Source organism: Vicugna pacos, chromosome X (genome assembly GCF_048564905.1).
Source record: "Vicugna pacos chromosome X, VicPac4, whole genome shotgun sequence".
Lineage (NCBI taxonomy): Eukaryota > Metazoa > Chordata > Mammalia > Artiodactyla > Camelidae > Vicugna > Vicugna pacos.
In genome coordinates, this window is record NC_133023.1 from 36076571 (window position 1) to 36096194 (window position 19624).

General features: G+C 38.4%; 1 protein-coding gene across 1 annotated transcript in view; it reads left to right on the top strand.

Moving 5' to 3' along the window:
* MAOA (amine oxidase [flavin-containing] A) overlaps positions 1-19624 on the top strand; it is a 71358-nt gene that overhangs the window by 14454 nt on the left and 37280 nt on the right. Inside the window, exons 2-3 of the mRNA XM_006213397.4 lie at positions 2587-2681; positions 12327-12464. Of these exons, the coding sequence (XP_006213459.2) occupies positions 2587-2681; positions 12327-12464 (233 nt within the window). The remainder of the gene's footprint in view (positions 1-2586; positions 2682-12326; positions 12465-19624) is intronic.

The window sequence follows — 19624 nt, forward strand, 5'->3', positions numbered from 1 at the left end:
TAAGCGGTTTATTATAGGAAAAGCTGGTGAAGTATAAAGAGGAGAGAGCAGGAGCAGGAGTAGGCAAGTTGTTTGAAGAAAAAAAACCCCAGAGTACTCTTGTATAATTTCTTACAATCTGGTTTTATTGATTGCATCCCAGTGGTATTAACATGTTTCTCTGGCCCCAAAGTATCAGATCTAGAGGCTTGATCACATTAGCATTTAGTTTATTTGCTCCTTCCCTTTCTCCCCTTTCTTCCTTCCTCACTACTTCATACATGGTGGTATCTGCTTTCATTAGGAGGCAGGTAACATCTGGTTATCTCTTTCTCTTTTTTTCCCGTCATGTTAGCAGCTGTTGACAGTCATTGCACTGAATCTGTTAATTCATTAGGGGTTGTAAAATGCTGATATTCTATTCTGTCTTCATTTATTAGCTAGCATGCTTTTATACAGGGAAACCTCCCTTTGTTAGCTATTTGGTTGCTTCGAGGTTTGGTGCAAATAGGGAAGGGAGGATGAATGTCAAATTCTTTTTTTTTTTAATGATAAGTTGGTTCCTTAGCATTCTCCAAAGGTGACCAATAAGAGTTTTTATTTGTTTGTTTAGTATTATTATGAATTGATTTAAGCCACTACAGTTGTTATTTTTATCTGATACTCAAATTGTTCCATCTTTGGCCAGTGGGAGTTTATGTAGGTAGGTTCCTGAGCCTTTTTGTAACCATCCTAGTAGCTTTCTGGTATGACTTGATGTTCCAGACCCATCTTGTATGTTTCCTGTCCCAGATTTCTACTTCTGAATTTCCTTATCCCCATGCCAAAAATCTTGGATCTCCGTGACACCAGCCTGATTACTCATTTGCTTTATTCCATACTACATACATTATGGCCTCAAAATAACAGTACTGATACTAGCACCAACAAAATGATTACTGAACATAATGTTTCTAGTTCCTTTTTGCCTTTAGGATCTATATCATTATAAGTGAACCGTCAAGTTACTGGGTTTTAAAGTCACTTACAATAGTTCCTCTTCTCAACCACTTGTATACATATTTGGGTATCATTTGTATCATTTTACTAATCTTATCCCTGGTGTCAGTCTTATTTCTCTTTCACCTTAATATTCTCTTTTTTATTTCTCCTCGAAATATATTTATCTCTGTAGTCAGCTTCATATTTTTTGTAATAGTGTAAAGGTAACTAGGTATAAGATAGCAATTTAAGTTAAAAAGTGTAGATTTAAAAATAAGTGTGTATCTTCATCCATTTTCTTACTCTGTGAGCTGAGAAATTGTACAATCAATGATACCTCAAAATGGGCACACCTAGAGCCCAGATCTTGGTTGCTAATACTGTTCTCCAATAAAATAACCAAGGCTCCCTAGAGAAATAGCTGATTCTAGGGCTGGGCAGAGAAAGACAAGATAAGCCTGGAACATCTTATAATACCAGAAAGTAAGGAAGTGCTCAAACACACACACACACACACACACAAACAAAATGATGAAAGCATGTCAAAGGGACATGGAAGCCAACTGAAAGAGCTTCCATTGACCAAAGGTGTAATAATTCAAACAACAGAATGAATAACATGGTATTGGATTATAATCCGAAGTATAAAACAACTATCTATGTGTCCATAAAATATAAATAAATGATTGACTAAAAAAATTAATGGGAGAGAAGAGACAAATCTGGGCAGAAGAATTTCAAATAATTTATGTCGATCCTCCACCCTCAGGGAAGTAGGACATAACTCCCTACTCTTTAAGTGCAGGCTGTGCACAGACTTCCTTCCAAAGAGTGTAGCATGGAAGGGGGAAGAAAAGAGTAACTTTTCGGTGGAGAGACCTGCCAAAGACTACCTCTACCAGGTGATCAAGATTAACATCAGTGATAAGTCATGCTGACAGCATGCACCCTTGATATAATATTAATCCACAACATTTTCCTCTACTTTCTGGTGTTACTAAGCTGGGTTTAACTTTTATGAAAGTTTTTATTCATGGGTGAAAGCCTGTACTCAGCTATGAGCCAATAAATAAAGTATGAAACATGGTTCTTGCCTTTGATAACTTTGAATCTAGTGGGGAAAACAAGATCAAGCAAGCATGTAATCCAGATATAAATAATAGGCAATTATGATGGCGAGGGGTTTAAATTAAGAAAAGGACAGGTATACTGGGAGCTGAAGTAGCTGGGAGAAGATTCCAAGAAAACATACTTCTGTTCATACAATCAGGATTTCTTGAAGACGGGCATAATAAGGACTGATTAGGTGTTCAACAAATTCTCTTAAATATGATTTGATTATCAGTAAACCAAAAATCTATATTTTAATAATTATCACTTTTTTTTCAGCCAACCTTATGATAGAAAATAAAATTATGATAGACAATGTAATATATGATAGACTATACAATTGGTGGCTCAGTGAATGACAGTGTGGTCAGAATTTACTAGATAGACAGCAAAATCAATGAATTGTGTATGATGCCCTGCATTTATATTATATGCAGGCTTTGGTTAAATCGTGGCTGTTTCACATTTAGATATTAATATGTTCCTCGATTTTGTTCTCCTATTTTTTCCTTTTAGGATTGTCTGCTGCCAAACTCTTAAATGAACATGGAGTTAATGTTTTGGTTTTAGAAGCTCGGGACAGAGTTGGAGGAAGAACATATACAGTGAGGGTAAATAATTTTAATACTTGCGTATAAAATCTCATGAACTAGAAGTGGGGTCATTGGAGGTCACAGAGCTAGAGGGAATCTCAAGAGTTCATGTAGTTAAGCCATTTGTCCCCCATAGCCCTAAACTCCTGCATTAAATGGCTATTCTTTTCAACAAACACCCACCAAAGAGTGACAGCCTCTGACCTTCAGTAGCTTACATTCTAATGAAGGAAAAAAACATGAACAGATAACTGCAACACGGTGTCATAATTTCCATACTAAAGACCTAAATAAGAGTACGTAGTGTCTCAGTTGGGATTATAGTTTGGCTGGACTTTAAGTGACTATATACTCACAACACACACACACATTAAATTCACACATGCTTAGTACACATTCGTTGTTTATTTATCCAAGGATACACAACTTAAAAGAAGTGTGACTACAGTAAGCAGAAGCAAATGTAACATATTTCTGGGTAACTTTTTCCTTATTCCTTGTTCCCTAAGAGGTGTGCTGCTGCCAGAGAGCCTCTTTGCTCACATAAGGTCAATGAGACATGAGAAGGAAGCCCAGTTCTTGCTCCATCACTGCCTTTTCATACTAAGGCTTACATCACCATTCTGGAAAAATACAGGCTAACTAGTACTTTACTGCTACTTAAAGAAATGGGTGCAGGTTGTTGAATCTGTGGGAACTGATGAGAGTACATAGGGAGATGTAGGGTGGGAAGGAAATAGGGACAAAGATGGAAGTTTGGGGAACATGCAAATTTAGGGGGAGGGGCAGGCAGAGGCAGAGGAGCCAGAGAGAAGCAGTGGAGGCAGAGGAAGAAGACCAGATTAGAGCAGTGACATGAAAATCAGCAGAGGAGAGGAAGGGAGTCTAAATAAAATCAAATGCCAGGGACATCTAACAGGATGAAGGCTGAGAAGAGGCCCTTGTGTTTGGCAGTTAGAAGGTCACTAATGAGACCCTTTGCTGGAGCACACAAATAGAGTGTCAGAGGCTGGGGATTGGCAGTAAGGACAAAACCAGACTGTTGAAGTGACTGGAGGGAGAGGAAGCATCTGGCTAATTAGGAGATGCATCAGACTTAGAACAGAATGCCTTATTCGGTGACAATAACAATGGCTTAAGCAGTACAAACACTTAATTATTTTACATAAGAAGCAGCCTGGGGGAGGTAGTTTAAGTTGGTGCAAGGATTCAGCTTTGTCATCAAGGCTTTAGGCTCTTTCTGTCTCTCTGCTCCACCATTCTTTGCCTGTTGGCTTATTGCCTAGTGGTAACCAGATGGTTGCAGCATCTCTCAGCATCAAGTCCTCATTCATGGCAGGAAAGAGCGTGAAGAGGCGGCCCAAGTCTTACCTGCAACAAAGCTTTTCCTTTACCAGAAGACCCCAGCAGACATTTGCTTTAGTCTCCTTGGCCAGAATTGGGGCACATAGCTACCCTTGGCTCCTTGGGAGCCTGAGAAAGCAAGTATTTAACATCTCCAGGCGGCATAAAAGAAGCAGGCATGGGAAAGGGAATACAAATGGATACGAAGTAGCCATCCAGCAACATCTGAACTAGGATATTGCACCTGCTCTTTCAGTCACACCAAACCAGGCTCCCCTTCTGTCATTCACTTCCTGCCTTTTTAGTTAATACAGGGTTGTATCATAGGCCTGTTGTCACTTTGCTCAGCTCTAAGTGTCCAATGGGCCAGCAGCCTCAGAATCACCCTGGAGCTTGATAGAAATGCAGAATCTCAGGCCCTGTCCCAGACCTGCTGAATCTGATGCTGCATTTTTGTTTTGTTTGGGGGAGACGTAATTAGGTTTATTTATTTATTTCATTTTTTAATGGCGGTACTGAGGATTGAACCCAGGACTTCGTGCATGCTAAACACACACTCTTCTACTGAGCTGTCCTCTCTCCGCACCCCCCACCCCTCACCATACTACATTTTGACACGATCCCTTGAGGACACTACATAAGTGCTGCTCTTTGGTGTATGTTTGCTTGCTTGCTTTAAATTAATGTAAATCCAGATTAATGCATTTGGAGGATTTCTGAGCATTGCCTCAGATGTTGTCCGCTGGGAGGCTGTTGGTTTGGGAGTAAGGAGACTGGGATTCGGGCCCCTTTTCTGGCTTGCCACACTTTCTTACCCTGGGTAAGTACTTTTAGTGCTTTACATCTCAGTTTTCTCATCTGGGTGGTGAGATATAATCTAAATGTACTTGAAGCTCCCTCCCTTCAAGTTCTAATTGAAAGCAGTGTGTTATAGTGCAAAAGAAGGATTGCATATTCTGCTTGTTTGACCTTATTAGATATAATTCTCCTGTCAGTTTCTGAAAAATATTCCTTCATTTTGGAGATAGTTATTAAGTTGTCCCTTAGCCCTCCTTTTCTTATCTCTCAAACTTTTTGATTATTAAATAGGAGCATCAGTCATGTTACAGATTTTTCAGTTAAGAACACATTTCTTTGTATAAGGGAAATGAGAATTCCAACATGCTTACCCCCATCTATGTTCTTACCCCAGGCTGCTTGTTCATGCTGCATCATTTATATATATCAGCACCATACAGGAAGTATTGTGTATTAAGCATAATATTAAAATTTCCTCTAGGTATGTGAGAAAGGAACTCTGAAATGCTTAGAAACTAGGACTTGACATCTGTAAGATTTCAAATGAATAGAAGGAGAAAAACGGGGTGGGGGGCTCTACAAAGCAGGGCCAGAAATTGTATTTAATCAGCAACTGAATTGAATATTGTTACAGTCCTTTCACTGGCATAATCAATTAGGATAATTTGGGGAGGAGATGCCATAGAAATCACTCTGGATCTTTAAGTACAAAAATGACAAATTTGATATTGTTGCTTGGCAGCTGTTAAGACAGATCTTCTACTGGTTCAGAACTTCCCAGTTTTTCCTAGTGTGATTCCTCCATAATTCTTCGGGACCAAAGTAATGAAGTTGAAATGCCTGCAAGGCTACCAAAGGGATGGTGTATTTTTTTTTCCTAATATAGTTGCGTGTTTGTGGCCTCTTCCAAGGCTGTCATGAGATCAAAATCAAGATCCTAAAGACTGAGGGGCAACATAGCAAAATGTGATGTTACAGTTCCTAGTATCTTCATGGTGAACATGGGGCACTTCCTTTCAAATGTTTCGACTTTATAAAGAAACATTCTGTAAAATGCCTCGGGGTTTTTACTACTTCACTCAGGATTATTTACTTTAATGTCAGTGTTCTAAAGGCATCATGTTTGGAAACTCCCAAGAGTTCTCTTGTCATCTTAGTTGAATTTGTTGGAGTACTGACTCCAGCCTTGTTCTTCATATCTTAAAAAGGATGTTGGAGACTAGAGAAGTTTTGGAGGACAGCACCAGTAATTTGTAAAAGGGAACGTTAAGATTATATGAGGGACAGAGTAAAAAAGTCAAAGGAACATTTCATTTCTGGCATTGTGGCAGAATGGAAACCCTGATAGACTCTCCCTCTTGAAATAAGTAAAATGCTGAATAAAACATACTGTGCTGCCCTGTCATGGAAGTTGAAATGTGCAGATCTCCTGGGTGTTGAACAGACATCTCAAACTGAACACATCCAAACCAAATTTCTTTTTCTTTCTTTCTTTTCTTTTTATTGAAGCATAGCCAGTCTACAATGTTGTGTCAATTTCTGGTGTACAGCATAATGCTTCAATCATACATGTACATACACATATTCTTTTCATATTTTTCATTATAGGTTACTGAAAGATATTGAATATAGTTCCCTGTGCTATACAGCAGGACCATGTTGTTTATCTATTTTATAAATAGTAGTTAGTATCTGCAAATCTCGAACTCCCAATTTATTCCTTCCTACCTCCTTTCCCCCTGGTAACCATACATTTGTTCTCTATGTCTGTGAGTCTGTTTCTGTTTTGTAGATAAGTTCATTTGTGTTCTTCTTCTAATATTGTCTTTTGAATAGCAGAAGTCAAATTTTTTTTTTATTGAGGTATAGTCAGTTTACAATGTTGTGTCAGTTTCTGGTGTACAACATAATGTTTCAGTCATACATGCACATACATATATTCCTTTTCATATTCTTTTCATTATAGGTTATTACAAGATATTGAATATAGTTCCCTGTGCTCTACAGTAGAAACTTGTTCACTCAAACTGAATTTCTTATCTTCTTCATCAGGAATGCCGTTCCACCAGCCTTCCCCATAAGGAAGGACGGCAACTCCCAAAAAATCTGAGTCATGTCCAACACTGTGAGGCACCACATGCATTTTGTCAGGAAATTCTTTTGGCTCTGCCTTCAAAATATATCCAGAATTGAACCCTTCCCTCCACTTCCACGGCTACCACCTGGTGGGAGCCACCATCATCCCTAGGGCAGATTATTGCAATAGCCTCTTAACTAATTTTTCTGCTATCACCCTTGCCCCCTATAATCTAGTCTAATGCAGCAGCCAGAATGAGCCTTTCAAATTCAATCAGATCTTGGCACTTCTCTGCTCAAAACCTTCCAAAGGCTCCCCTTCTCACTCAGGGTAAAAGCCAGTGTCCTTACAATGCCTTGTGAGACTTTCCATGATCTGCACCCCACCCCCCAACCTCGTGACTTCTCTAACCTCATCTCCAATTCTCTTTTCCTTGCTTACTCAGTTCTAGCCATGCTGGCCCGTGTTTCTTGAACACACCAGGCACACTTCTGCCTTAGAATCTTTGCACTGGTTCTTCTTTCTGCCAGGAATGCTCTTGTCTCAAATATGCATATGGATAACTCCCTCACCTCCTTCAAGTCTTGACGCAAATACCACCTTTTCAAGGAGACCTGCATGTCCCTTGTCTTTTAAGTTGAAATCTTTCCTTCTCTCCTCTGCAATCTGCCTTGTCCCACTCTAGTTTTTTTCTTTTTCATTGTTATCAACTTCTAAGATATTTATTATGTTTGTGATTCATTTTCTGTTGCTTCCTGTTGCATGAAAGCTCCTTGAGAGCAGGGTTCTCTGTTTTGTCCACTGATATAGCAGAAGGTCCTTGAACAGTACCTGGTACCTTCTAGCAGCTGAAAATATAGACGTTGAATGAACAAATGAGTCCCCAAAGCAAAGTAACAACAGGAAGCCTAGGAATTAAATGAACTCAAAATTTGACTTTCGCCTTGAATGCCTGCTGAACCCCAAAGACTTTGCCATGCCAATGTAATGGCTGTATGGCATGCAAGGAATAGGAGATAAAATCCAGAACCTGATGAAGGTAGGGAATTTTAATAAGAAGTACTCCAAATTGGAATCCCTAGTGCTATACCCTGTACATGACAGTGAAAGAGAAATAAACCTTACCATTCAGAAAGAGAGAAAAATAAAATTTGTCTTCATCCATGGCTTCTGCCTAAATTTACACTACCTATATGTATGAAAAACCTTAGGCAGAATATTTAGTTTACAGTGCCAAGGTGGCTGGCAGAAACAGACTCAAATATTTTCCACCCAGGCCTCAAATAACTTACACAGAGAAAGTTCTAAGGGAAATAAACAACTCATAGTCAAAAATGACAGCATACAAAGAAACAAGGCACCAAAAGAGGATAAGCAGAAAAAAATGACCCAGGAAGATTTTGTAACAGTTGAATTATACATGGAATAAAAAATTACTGTTTAGCATGTTTTAAAGAAAAGTAGTGCTTGAAACTCGGAGCAGGGAAACGAAACTAAAGAAATAATCAGATAGTTTGAAAACTAATTTCTAGAAATGAAAATGTACTAGTTAAAATGAAAAAACTCAGGGGTGGGTTAAACAGTATCTTTAACACAGATGAAGTGAGTGAGTGAACTAGATGTGAAGAAAGTATGTAGAACGCTGTTCAGAGATAAAGATTGGAAAATAACGTTGTAGGGGGCAAGGGCAGGGGCAGCTAAGACATAGAAGGTAGTGTTATGATGGTGTAAAGAAAATAATGGCTGAGGATTTTCTGGCATTGTTGGAAGACACCAGGAAGTCTAACAGGTCCACAGCATGATAAATGAAAAGAATTTCTCACCCAGACACAGAGAAGCTGCAGTTTACCAAAGAAAAGAGATCTCAAAAGCAAATTTTTTTTAGAAATGAAAAAAAGCAAATCGTAAATACTCAGAAAAAAATCAACAATTAGACTTATGAGTGACTTTTCAACAGTAAAAAATAGATGCCAGAAGCTAGGGAAATAAATAATATCACTGTTCTGCGAGAGAGAAAGTAACTAGAATTTGTTACTTGCTAGAACTATCTTTTTATCAGACTGACAAAAATAAAGAGTTTAGGACTCAGATTGGAGGAAATTACAAAGGATGTGTTTTAAGAAGAAGGAAAGTGATAACAAATAAAAGTCTGAGATTCAAGAGGGGACAGTGAGCAAAGATATTGGTAAATATTTAAATAAAATTCAACCTGAACAGAATAAAACAAAATAATGTCAAATTTGTAGGGAGACAAATGAACCTAAAACAAAGTACTTTTATGGTTTACAGATTAGAAGGATGATCACAGTTGATGCGTGAAGGATTTTGTATTTTTCAGTAGAAAGATAAGATATTGATAAACTTTAGACTGTACTAAGTATGCATGTTAATACAGCTAAGAAGATGTCTAAAAATAAAGATATGACTGTATGACTTCCAAACAAGTGGAAGAAAAAACTTAATTAAAAAGAAAACAAAAAGAAGAAAACCTTAATCCAAAAGAAGGAAAGAAATCAGAGAGGAAACTGTTAAAGTGGGGCAAATGGAAAGCCACAATAAAATAAGTAAAGTTAAGACATTTTAAATGAAATAATAAATATAAGTGGGCTAAACTTGTCAATTAAAAGAGGGGAAAATGTCAGAATAAAGAAAATTCTAACTGAAAGATAGAAAACAAATAATAACCTAAGCTGTTTTAATTATATTAATATCAGACAAAATAAACTTTAAATAAAAAAATGTTTCATTGAAGTAAGTATTCATACACAATGATAAAGGACCCAGAAACTGGGTCAACTCTGGTTTAGAATTGTACAATTCTAAAATTGTTTAGAACAATTCTAAACTTGTATGAACTAAATAATGTAGCCTCAAAATATAAAGCAAAAATTGATGGGAATCAAAGATAAGTGCCCAGTAGAATAGGGAGTTTTTAACATACTTTACTAAGTTAATAATAAATGAAGCAAACAAAAAGGCTGAGCACAATTGATCTTTTTCTGATAGACATGTATAAAACATGCATATTACTTAACATAAGACTACATGTTCTTTTCAAGCAGAAATGGAAAATCTTTGAAAAATCAACCATGTACTAGGTCATAAGTGACCCTCAAGGATTCATATCATCTAATCCATATTCTTTGACCACAATGCAGTTATCAGAAAGATAACTTTAAAAAAGTCCAGTTGTAGAAATTAAAACACAACAAAACTTTTAGAAACATGGGATTTAGACAGAAATTGTAATGGAAATTTGAAAATACTTAAAACTGCACAATAATGGAAGTACTAAAATAAAGTCTTGGATGTAGCTAAAATCATACTAGAAGAAGATTTATAGCCTAAATTTTTCTATTAGAAAAGAACAAAAAACTTAATATGGATAAGCGAAGCCTTCAAGGAATTAGAAAATTGAGTGTAATAAATCCAAAGAGAAGAAAAAAAGATCGTAAATCAATGATACAGAGAATAAATGCTCAATAAAGGATATCAATGAAACAATGATTCTTTGAAGAGACTTTTCAAAATAAACAAGTTTCTGATAAGATTTTTCAAGGAAAAAAAAACATCTCAAACAATAAAAAATAAAAATATAAGGGATGAACATGGAGATGTAACTACTGATACAATAAAGAATAAGTAAATGAAAAGACGTCATGAACTTTAAAACAATAGTTTTGAAACATGAAATGTGTGTATTACCAAAAATTATATAATTTATCAATTAACACTGATTTAAGAAGAAATAGAAAATATGAGTATCACTTTAGCCTTAAAAGAAATTGAATCTGTACTTTAAAATTTTCCGACAACGATAGTACTAAGCCTTAGATGGCTCTACAGGTGTGTTCTATGGAATGCTCAAAGAATAGATCATGTTGTTAATATATGAACTCTTCTAGAGAATAGAGGAAAGTGATCACTAAGTCATGAGATTAGCAATACTTTGGTATTAAAAAAAACAGACAAGGGCTGTAGAAGAAAGGAGAATCACAGTCCAATCTCAGTCTCACTTATGAACACAGATGCAAAAATCCTAAACAAAATGTTAGCAAGGCATATCCTGCAGTAGAAAAATAGTATCAGGTTAGATTACCCCACAAAGTCAAGGCTGTATAATTCTAGACAATCAACCTTCACACACACACACACACACACACACACACACACACACACACTCCCCTCCAAAGCATCTGAGAGCTCATAATTGAAGTAGTGAAGAATCAAGACTGAGGCAACATCTCGAAAAGACTGACCTGCTTTTCCTCCAGGGCTGGGGAGGTGGGAGTTTGCTGACCACTAAAGCAAGTGAGAGGCTGAGTAGTACTTTCAAAAGTCTTAACAAAGCTTGGGCAACTGAAGGTCAAGTCCAGAGCTCACCAAAGTGTGTGGATATGGAGGGAGGTGGTGGTAAACTCCTTGTGCTTTGAGTGTTTTGTACCGTGTCCCAGCACTAGGGGTGAACAGCGAAAGGTCGAGGCCACGTTTGCATGTCAACCCAGCTTCAAATTATCTCAGGCACAGAAAATGCAATAAAGATATCTAGTATTGTTAGCGTCCCAGGTGCTGGGAAGAAGCAGACATAAATCCTCTCTGAGAAAGATATAATCCTCCCAGATTCAGATTATTTCTGTACTTTAAAGTACTCAAATTCAATGAGTGGCACACAATAAAAAATAATCAGTCAAACAAGGAGAAAAGGCAACATGAGTTAGAACTGGTATAAATAGCAAAGTAAAAACAGACCCATAAGAAATTATTACATACACAGAGAAGAATCACCAGTATTCAATTTATTGGTTAAATCATGGGAAATGTGTTACCGAAAAAGCCGGGGGAAATGTAAACTGTATTTAAGAAGGGGAAAGTCAATTTCAGTTTATGAAAGAAGGTTTGCATATGTATAATTTTTTTAGGTATCTGAATCTTTTTAGACCTTTTTCTACTCTTTTCCTTTAATGTATTCTCCCCTGCAAGTGTTTTTAAAATAGCATCAGTATGAAAATGAATGTATGTACATTCATGGATGACAAGCATTGTGCTGTACACCAGAAATTGACACAACATTGTAAACTGACTATACTTCAATAAAAAAATAATGAAATAGCATCGGGAGCCCACCAGTGTGGGCTGATTGAAGATGTCATCTGCTGGAAATCAGAGTTAGGCTTAATAAATCTCTGGGTGGCTCCTCCAGCAACAACTCCAAAGAAAAGCATAGATAATAACCTAAATGCTTTGAAAAGGATCTAGACAAGTGATACAGGGTTGTGCCCAGTTCTTGAGTGGAGAAGAGAGGATTGCTATTTTCAGTTGTACTGTATATATGAGAGAAGGCACATTTAAATTGTGAAAAAAAAAGGTTATTTTTAATAAGACATAGAAACATTTTTTTTCAAGTTCTAACTAAAGTCTTCCGGCTACCTTTTCTCTTTCTACAGAATGAAAACGTTGATTACGTAGATGTTGGCGGGGCTTATGTGGGACCGACCCAGAACAGAATCTTACGGTTATCTAAGGAACTGGGTTTAGAAACTTACAAGATTAATGTAAATGAGCGTCTTGTTCAATATGTCAAGGTAAGCCTGAGGTTTTACTCAAGTGACCGGTGGGGGAGCATTTTATTTGGGAAAACATTTGCTTTTGTTTTTAGTTGGGTTTTTTTTTTCCAAAGCAATCAGAAAAGCAGACTCTGCTTTCAAGTGGTATTCTACCTTTCTTGTCTTTTTTTTTTTCCTTCTTCTTTTTAAAAAACATTCCCTGTGGACTCCTGGAATCAGTGCAAATGGTCATGTTTCTGCTTGGTCCTCCTTTATATCACCTACTGCGGTCCGTGAAGGCTATACCCTCACCCCTAGTCTAAGTGGGGTAGGGTAACTAAGAGTTCTTAGCTCCTACCCCTACTCCCTCTGAGGGCAGGAGGCACCTGTGATACACACAAACACACACACACACACACACACACAGCCCAGGCAGGAGGCACCTGTAAGGCCATTCCAAGGCCCCGAGGACCACAGTAGTTTGAGGTCACTTCTTAAGACTCGGAATGGGTTTTTCATCCCCATTCTTAACTGACATTTCTTTGCACACTTTGGTAATTTCTTCTGTAACCTAGCCATGACTCTTGGGAAGTCTAGCTCGGTGATGCAGTTTCCTACTGTTTAAACAAGAGATTGTTTAAACTCTGAGTGCTGATACCCACTCAAAAAAACAGCAGCTGTTGCCAGTGTTATTCTTTCTTACTGAAGCCAAACATGGAGCAGCTGGAATCTGGAAATGGGCCTTGAGAAATCAAGTTTCTGATCTGACCCTGCAGCCCACTTCCTGGAACTAGCGTCGATAGGGCAGGGCTCCTTTACTCATTCTAATGCCAGGATTCCCATCCCAGTAACCACATCACTTCTCAACAGACATCTCACCCGCACTCTACCCCAGCAATCAAATGGCTCTGGCATCGTCAGGGCCTTTCAGAGATGGAATTAAGGATATTTGAGGCATATGCACACCAGTGCCCAATCAGGGAGATCAGGATTCTTGGGAACCTCTGATAGACAGTTTGGGATGGTTTGGGATGCTTGGGACAGTCTGGCAGTGAGATTCATGAAAAAACAAACCAGTAAGTAGCCTTTAGAAAAACTGGGTTCAGAGATCAAGGGAGGAATGAAGAAAGTATACAAAAGTATACAGTGTTTATGAATGCTGGCTTCAATAGGCCATGATCAAAAGGGAAAAAACTCCTTTGCCTCCCCCCACTTTCTCTTCTCTGCACGGCGTGGTGTTTACCTGGACTAGTAAGTAATAACAACGGTAAGAATAATAGCAACTATCATTTGTTGAGTACTTTTACAGATATTAGCATATTTAATGTAGGGAGAGATACCAAATCCTTTGCACTCAACTGCTAATTAAATAGTCGTGTAAATTCACTCTTTAGTCCCTCTGGGAAACAAGTGAGTCTGATGATTATCCTGGATTCTGAGCTGACTTATGCTTATAATCTCCTCCTTCCTAACATTCAGGTTCTGAGATATTTTTATTTTCCCTGCAGGCTCACAATATACAACTAAGTACTTTTTATGCATGAACTCATTAAATCCTTATACCTACCTTGCTAGGCAGGCACGATTATTCCCATTTTATAGATGAGGAAACTGAGGTTGAGAGGTAAAGTGATTTAACAAAGCTGTAACGGTCTGCCTAACCCCACATGCATGCTCTTCGTGTGAACTTTTGGACTTACTTACAAATAAACAGTATATTTAAGATGCTAAACGCTGTTCTTTTCATTTAAGACAATCTCATCTGAAGAAAAGATGGAGACTAGAAATACCATTAAATCATCCTGTCACATACTTTAACCTGCCAAAGAACACATATTTTCACTCAAGGTAGATAGCAACGTTAAGGTAAAAAAGTAGTGAGTCAGTTAGAGGTTAATTTACTTTATCTGAGTGAGTGCCTTTCTGCTAGTGTTTCTAATAAATCATGTCATTTCTGCAAAGAGAAATACTCAGTGTAGTGGATGTTTTTATAATGAGCAGGAAACTATAAAGTGAGGAGGCCAGATTAGGGGAAAAGCAGGAAGATGTTCATTTAACTATTCCAGGTAAGATTAGTAATAAACTGTATAGCAACAAATAATTCCGCTGATTTAAGAATATCTTGGGGGTAGGAGTATAGCTCAGTGGTAGAGCATGTGCTTAGCACTCACGAGGTCTCAGGTTCAATCCCCGGTACCTCCATTAAAAAAGTTGAAACTTAAAAAAAGAAAAGATCCCAACTCTCACTGTTCTGTTCACTTCTAGGGGAAAAAATGAACTTTTTCCCAGCATGATAGTGTATTGGGTAAATAATGCAAATTGTCTTTGTGACACTCTGCATCAGCTCTCGTGACAGCCCCAGCTTTGACAATCTAATGCAGTGTATTCTTTTCAGTAAATAACACTGAAATGAAGTGGAAGTGAAATGAGTCACTGGAAGATTGCAGCCGTCTAGTTACACCAAGCCATATTCTCTATGATCCAGACTGCTTCAGCTCTTACATTTTCCCAATGTGCAGCCTTAAAGAACGCCTCAATTGTTTTTTCTGTCCAGCTTCAACCTACTCTAGGGTGGTTTTCCAGTATTCACCAAAGATCTATTCTTGACCTTCACTAGATTGTGTTTACACGGCAAATTTTGACGTGAAAATGTGAAGTTCTAAGCCTGAGCCTCCAAGCTGAGCACTGGGTTCAGTGGTGTTTTCTACCCCTTTTCTTCCCCAAGAGACTAAGTCTATCTGCTTCACTTTTAGAAGGTTCCCATGGTTATGCCAAACTTATTTATTGGTTCAATAAGTAAATAGTAGGCTGTCTACTCTGTACCAGATATTGTTCTTGGATGGAAATGCAGTGGTGGCTACATGATCTGCTCACATGGAGACTGCCATCTAAAGGGAAGAGATAAGTAAGCAATAATGGTAAATAAATAACACTAGTGAACATTTCTGCCTGTGTCCTTCATGGCTCTTGTGAATAGCATCTCTATTCTAATTCTGGTTTAGTAGATCCTGATTCTCATATAATAGGTTCCTATAGTGAACAGGTTTTATGAATGTTGTGAATTTGATACAGGTTTATTTGGGAGATCATATCTGATTTGTGAAATTAATATAAATTAATCATGTTGTCTTTAACCTGAAAGGTGGCTTTGAAGTGGTATCAGCTAGGTATGTTTAAAACGTTCTCTTTATCGATTCTTTTCTTTTGGAGGGTATAAAGGAAGCAGGTGGATTTGAATGCTTCTGGGGTTGATTGATTACTTGCATTCGTCAAGAAGACGCACCGTCATTACGATTGTTTTATGAATTAATTTCAATGAGTTGTGGAGGCTTTTCTGTTAAATTTTGCAGTGCCAGGTCTTAGAGATGAAGGAAGAAGTGCTTGATTCTTTTTTTTTTTTTTGCCTTCCCTGGGTTCCTCCAGATCACAATAATGCAGGTAGGGTGTCAAGAGGGAGAACGAGCCCAGAGATGGAGCAAGGCATTTTGCATTCTGCTTTAAAGCAGAAATTGACATTTTCATGCATTCTCACTTTCTCCCTGCTTTTCACATTCTCTCTAAATAAAAACAGAGACTATAAATATATACCACACATTTGTTTTTAGAGAATAGTGTGATAAAGAGTTATTTAAAACAACGTAGGCTTTCCTGATAGTAACAGCTTCGCAAGCAATTTTTCCTGGTATTGGTTCTGTTCTTCCCACAGCCACTTACTCCAGGTTTCTATGCCAACGACTGAAATCAAAGGTTTTTCAGAACGTGTGTGTTCTGGAATACTAAGTAATTTTTTTTGTTGTTACTGCTAAGAGGTGAACTTTGTTTTAGCCGGTAGGCTGTGTTGAAAGCACAGGAGGTATTTTTGTTAGTTGGTCTTAATACTTGCCAGATAAAACTGTGTCTTTGACCCTGTGCTCATAATAGGGTGTTTCGTTTGGATTAGGGACATATATTTTTAAGCTGCTTCTAATGCTTTTCCATACCAGCTCACAGGAGTATTTTCTTTTGTCTTCAAAGGAAGTTACTTTCACTTTCAACCCTTGTCAGGAAACTCGGGAAGCCAGAGGCGTTCGGCTCTTGTAGGGACGTTGATTGTCCTGTCTTGCCTCCTTTCTTTTAATCACCAAAGTTCATCCCTCCTGACTCCAGCCATCAGTGTTGCCTTCCATCTGTAATGTATCAGTACCTGTGTTACCTCATTTGTGCTTCTCAATGATCCTGTGAGGTAATGTGCATTATTTTCCCAGCTTACAGATGAGAAAACTGAGGCTCAGAGAGTTTAGGAGCCAAAGTGAGGCTTTCCAGCTCTTGAGCCCAGGTTCTGCGGGTTACATCACATGTTTCCTTATTCCATGGGCAAAGAGTTAACTTGTGAACCCCATTAATAAGCTGCTTCAAGATAGACAAAAATCACCTTACCCTAACAGGCTTTGGAGTCCTAAGATGCCAGTTTGGTAGTAAGGGCTCCTGTGGACTCCAAGGGTTGGTGGGGAGTGGGTGTGCCTTGTAGTCATATGTGGCACTGTTCACCAAGGTGGCCTCTTCTCTTGTACCCTGAGCTATAGATCTGGTCCCCCTCTGGCCTTCAGTGACCACCTGACTCCTAAGAAACCCCCAGGTCCCCCGAGTTAGGCTCAGCAGGATGAAGAAGATGGGTTCTATTATTGTGTTAAAATACGAAGGCTAGAGGTCTGGGGCATGGTTTGGTATTGTTGGTTCTATGTTCTTTTTCAAAAGTGACTTATTTAGACCTATTAGTCAACGTATGATTGAGATAAGAGTATTTTATTTTATACCATTATACTCTACCTGATTTAAAAAAGGTAAAAAGAGGATTGAAAGTAATTTGTATAAATCAAAGTAGATGAAAAAAAAATGGTCGGCAGGCAAGTGATAATGGGTGTGTGTTCATGATAAGAAATTCTGTCTTGGTCATAGAAATGAAGTAAGGCAGAAGGATTATTTACTTTCTTCTCTAAGTTACAATTATACATAGGATTTTAAAAGTAGAGAGACTAAAAATGTTTACATATTTTCACTTGGATCTATCCAGTGTTCAGTATAAAGATACATGGACATAACTTGTAAAAAATAGTTATTAGTAACTTCCATTCTCTTTCATCCTCTCCAGGTGTAAAAGACTGAATTTACTTCTTGTGGGTGTAAGGAAAGCTTAATGACAGAAATTACTCTTCAAACCTTGTACTGCTTAGAAAGCTAGGTCAGAATTAGCCTTTTTCTCTCAAAGGCTCCTTTTTTCTCCCTGTAAACTTTTAGGGCTAAATCTCAGATTTAATTTTTAGAGATTAAAGTTTCTAGTCAGTTGAAGTGGCAGCCCAATATATAACAAAGTCAGGTTAATTATTAGATTTTTTTTCCTTTCACTTATTTTTTTTGAATTGTGATAAAATACACATAACATAAAATTTACCCTCTTAACCAGACTTAGGTGTACAGTTCAGTGACATTAAGTACATTCACATTGTCCCATGGTACATCCACGGAACTCCTTTTATCTTCCTTTCTTTCATTTTTAATAGAAAGCAATTCACGATAGAAATCATTTTCTGGCAATTCATTGAGAAGTACTCTAGAGATGCCTCCTGTCTTGGACTGGCCTTCCATGGCAACACAGAAAAGGGGTTAGATCAGACACAAAGGATTTCTATCACTAAGGCTGTGAAACTTTTCTATCACCTCCTCAAGTGGGGCCTTGGCCTTTTGGTTAATGGCAAAAAGAACCTTGTGAATTGAGTGAAATATTACAGTAAGCAGCTTCCTCAAGAAAAACTGCTCTGGTCTTTGTGATAACCCAACTCCTGGAGGTTCAGAACTTTCAGGTTAGAATGTAGTTGCCAGTTTGAGGGTCATATCTCCCCTTCCCTCCCCTCTCCTTGCTTTCTATTTCCTCCCCATTGCCCCCACTCTTATAGCCCCTACTGCCACCCCAGAGCACACACCCAAATACCCCAACCCAAAGGCTTAATCACTGCTCCTGAATTTTGAAACTTTTGCAGAGTGGTCTTCTAATAGTTGAAACCTTAAAAACCCTCTGATGTTCTATGAATCTGTTACTAGACTCAAGTTCATGTGCCCGAGGCACAGTGAGGCCAAACAAACCAAAACATCAGAATTTGGAGCAGAGAAAGGTTTATTACAGGGCCAAGCAAGGAGAACAGGTGGGTGGCTTGTTCTCAGAAAAAACACTTGAATTCTCTGATGGTTTTCTGGGAGAAGTTTTTCAAGGCAAAATTTGGGGTGAGGCCAGCGGGGTGTGTGACTTTCTTCTGATTGGTTGATGGGGAGGTCACAGGGCGGTTCTCCAGGAATCTTGGGCTCAGCCTGAAGTTACCATCCTCCACGTGGGTGGAGCCACAGTTTATGAGCAGAACTCAAAGATATTGTTGTGTATAGTCCTGGTGGAGGAACCAGGACCCTGCCCCAAGCTGCACTATTGTTTCTTCACTGCTCCTCCCTTGTTTCTGCGTTCCCTCCCCTCCCTGGTTAGCAACTGTTTGAATCTGCCCTTTGGAACTCGGGGAAGGTCTAGGAGGCTGAATGAAGCCCATTTCCTACAAACAAGAAACTTAGGGGGGGGGCATGGAAAGGATTTGTACCCGGGAGGGCCCCACAGGGTCCTGCTGGGTTTCAGTGCCCATATCTTGTCCATTCTGAATCTCCTGAAGAAGGGAAGTTCTACTGTCCCACTGACCCACTGAGTCTTTTCTGTCATTGCCTTGTTCTGCTACTTAACAGGATTGATGCTGCTTATAGCCCTTTGTCTCAAGTGTGGACTCAAGCAGTTTCCCTTGTGAAAACTCAATGAGTCTTAGAGTTTTAGTAAGTGACAGGTATCCTCACTTTAGAGACAGGAGAAAGTTGTAAGAGTGCAAGTATTTGGTTCAAGGTGCTACGGAAGTGAGAGAGAGACAGACCTGTGAAAGCCTAGTTGATAATTAACCTGAGCAAACAGAACTTGGAACTGAAAAGAGACAAATAATGGTAATGTTGCCACTTTATATTTAAACAGCCCAGTATTGTTTTCATAGCACTTCATTTTGGTTTTTTGCCTCCTGCTTGGGTTTAGTGCAACTAGAAGAAGAAAATTCTAGGTAGAATCACAGAAAATTTAAGTGTTAATTATAGTTAAATATAATGAACACTTCGATCCCAAAAGCTGCTGAACTGAGTCCTTTTCATTT